Source organism: Pteronotus mesoamericanus, unplaced genomic scaffold, assembly GCF_021234165.1.
Source record: "Pteronotus mesoamericanus isolate MK-2021 breed Mesoamerican mustached bat unplaced genomic scaffold, CSHL_Meso_final contig_1189, whole genome shotgun sequence".
NCBI lineage: Eukaryota > Metazoa > Chordata > Mammalia > Chiroptera > Mormoopidae > Pteronotus > Pteronotus mesoamericanus.
The window spans coordinates 2,372,384-2,375,984 of NW_026555038.1; the positions used below are offsets into that span (position 1 = coordinate 2,372,384).

General features: G+C 36.5%; 1 protein-coding gene across 1 annotated transcript; it reads left to right on the top strand.

Annotated features, from left to right (window-relative positions):
* Positions 1 to 1,812: 1,812 nt before the first annotated feature.
* On the top strand, positions 1,813 to 2,751 carry LOC129077868 (olfactory receptor 508). The gene has a single exon (XM_054582461.1). It carries the CDS (start codon positions 1,813 to 1,815, stop codon positions 2,749 to 2,751), a length of 939 nt encoding a protein of 312 aa, XP_054438436.1.
* Positions 2,752 to 3,601: the final 850 nt, after the last annotated feature.

The following is a 3,601-nucleotide window of genomic DNA, read 5'->3' on the forward strand; positions in this document are numbered from 1 at the left end:
GGACGAAATAAGATATAGCATGTGAACATTAACTGAAAGAAAGTGAGAGTGGCTGTATTATTGTGTAGTCTTCAGTGCAAGGAAAATTGCTAGAGACAAAGAGGGATATAAGATAATAAAAAAATCCTTTAGATGCTATTGTACAATACTATAGTTTTGCAATATGTTACCATTTGGAGAAAATCAGTAAAGGGTATATGGCATTTTTGTATTATTAGTTTTTTTAAATATATGCATATATACATAAATTTTAATTTATTTTTTTACAAGAAAATATTTTTTAATTGTTGTTCAAGTACAGTTGTCTCCATTTCCCCCCACCCTTCCCCCATCACTGCCTATCCTCACCTCCCACCCTCGATCCTACCCCCCTTTGGCTTTGTCCATGTATCCTTTATTATTTCTTACAACTGTACATGAATCTACAATTATCTCAAAATGAAACATTTAAATTTAAAGGTGGTATCATCTAAAAATATGTAAAAAACATAAGCATTTATTTTTTCCCTGAAGGATTTCTATTTCAAAATGAAATTATGCCTGGTATATTATGTTTATTCTTGTGAGTCCCAAAATAGTTAGAATGATTTAGCAATACATCAGAAATTTTCTGGCAGTCAGAAGAATGTTTACATGTTCTTAAACGTGTGTACCTGTAATTTTCCCTGTCTTGAATTTTCAGTGGAATGTTCACAAACAAGTAATGTACTCAAGGGGCTCTATCCCAAATGAGCCCAAATCTCATAAATGTAGCCTTGTTCTACAGTGATAATTATTTGGCAATTGTCCTTATTGTTGAGGTACCAACATCTGCAGGTAATAATTTTCTTTATATATTGATACAGAAATGCTTTTTCTAATTTCTGTATTAGAAGTTAAAGTTTGGTTATTCTAAGGAAATAATCATTTGTTGAACATCCACTTACCTCTGTGAGCTGGGCTTGCTGTTATCATGTACCTCATCTTATTTCACACAAGAAGCCTACCAGCTAAATATATTTTTAATAAATAAAGTAATGAAGGTGGAAGAGTTTATATAAATTGTCAAAGATTCCACAGAGAGTGGCAAAGCTGGAATTTGAACCCAAGTCTGCATGGCTCCAAAGCTCACAGCATTTTGCTCAATACTTTGCCTCTAGGCCATAATGGCACTCGTGACTGAATCTGAATTTGTGTCATACACATCAATTTTCTTTAAAATTTTAAGCTTTCCTTCAGTCTTGGGCCCATACTTAGTCAATAAAGTTCCATGTCTGTCCTGGACAAAGATAAGGAAGCTAGGGCTTTGATGCTAAGGCTCATAATTACAAGGTATTCATAACATAGCATATTATTGTTCAGTTAATTCACATGTAATTATTCAAGCATTTCTGTTAAGAATAAAACTGTGCCATGTAACTGGTTGAACACATGACTGTGATGGTGTGTGTGTGTGTGCGTGTGTGTGCGCGTGTGTGTGAATTCAATCTTCTTGACATTTAATACTTGAAGAAAAAGTATTATTCTGAAATTTTAGTTGGTCTCTATGGCTCAAGAAACACCTTGGTACTTAACAATATGATGCGAGGATAAGCTAGGCTTGTTAAGTTAAATTTTTTTTTATTCCTGGTCTAGATCAATAAATATATATACTGTGAAGTTTTATATGAGCTATTGTGTGTGAAACACTTTGTACCAAATTTACCCTAGTGTGTCTATGTTTTCGTAATTTTTATTATAGAGCCACTATGAAATAAGTATGTAAATTATAATATTTTCTTCTATTCTAATATCCACTTGTTTTGCTTTCAGTGGGCATCATTTCCAGTATAGATGGGGACTGGAAACTATACAACTGTGACAGAATTCATTATTTTGGGGTTAACAGAGAATACTACAATTTGTGCCATTTTATTTATTGTGTTCCTAGGAATATATATTGTCACCTTAACGGGCAATGTCAGCATAATCATGTTAATCAGGAGCAGCCCTCAGCTTCATACCCCAATGTACCTTTTCCTCTGCCATTTGGCCTTTGTAGACATTGGTTACTCCTCATCGGTCACACCCGTTATGCTCACGGGCTTCCTCAGGGAAGGAACCTCTATCCGTGTTGCCGGTTGTATAGCCCAGCTCTGTTCTGTGGTCACATTTGGGACAGCTGAGTGCTTCCTGCTGGCCGCCATGGCCTATGATCGCTATGTGGCCATCTGCTCCCCGCTGCTCTACTCCACCCACATGTCCCCCAGGGTGTGCATTCTCTTAGTGGGGATTTCCTACTTGGGTGGGTGTGTGAATGCTTGGACATTTACTGGCTGTTCATTAAGTCTATCCTTCTGTGGACCAAATAAAGTCAATCACTTTTTCTGTGACTATTCACCACTTTTGAAACTTTCCTGTTTTCATGATTTTACTTCTGAAATAATTCCAGCCATCTCTTCTGGTTCCATCATTGTGGTCACTGTGTTTATCATTGTTCTGTCTTATGTCTACATCCTTTTCTCAATCCTGAAGATGTGTTCCACTGAGGGGCGCCAAAAAGCCTTCTCCACCTGCTCATCCCACCTCACAGCGGTCACCCTGTTCTATGGGACCATCACATTCATTTATGTTATGCCCAAGTCCAGCTACTCAACTGAACAAAACAAAGTGGTGTCTGTGTTCTACACCGTGGTGATCCCAATGCTGAACCCTCTCATCTACAGTCTGAGGAACAAGGAGGTGAAAGAGGCCATGAGAAAACTGATGGCTAGAACACATCGGTGGTCCTAAAGTAATTTGATTTTAATAATAAACACTGTACAATGAGGGCCTCTTCTGCAGATGAATGGATAATATACTAAGTAAATTTCATTTTATATTCATAGTATTCTAGACTCATAAATTTCATTGCTATTCTCACGAAAGTTTTCAGTGTAAAGAATAAATGTACATTCATTAAGACAGGAATATCTAGTAAAAAATAGTTGATTTAGCCTTACTTTACCCACCATTTGTTGCATCTACAAGTATTGTACAAATATTTTCAAGTTCTATGCTCTTTTAATGCAGTCTTTTAGTTAATAGCTGGAAGCATCTGAAATTCCTTGAATGGGAAATAAAGAATAGTGTTGCCATCCAAGAACTCATCATCTGAAGAGGTGGTGTCTGTGCTGTGCAGATAATCTAAGGGCTGAAATCAATGATTCTGGTAGTTGTAAAGCTTCTGGTGTGTTGTGATCTGAGTGTGACCAACAGGATTCCTCCCACAGTACCTTCTGCAGGTGAGCTTCTTCCAGTCAAATCAAAAGGTACCTGAAAGCTCTTTCCAGCAACTAGTTTTTTCCTTTCAGGAATCTAATTAACAAAATACATCAAGGAGTCCCAAGAAGAAACCTTTATGGGGGCTAATTCTCATGACCTTGTTCCTTTTTAGATGAAGAAGAAAGGTTACCTTTTTTTTTAGGATGTTTCAATCTTTTCAAATGTATGCTGCATACTTCTAAAAGAGTTTATTAAATTTATTGAGTGACATTGGTAATAAGATTATATAAACTCCAAGTGTACAATTCTATAATACATCATCTGCATATTGTGTTGTATGGTCACCCTGTAAAGTCAAGCCTCCTTCTGTCACCATATA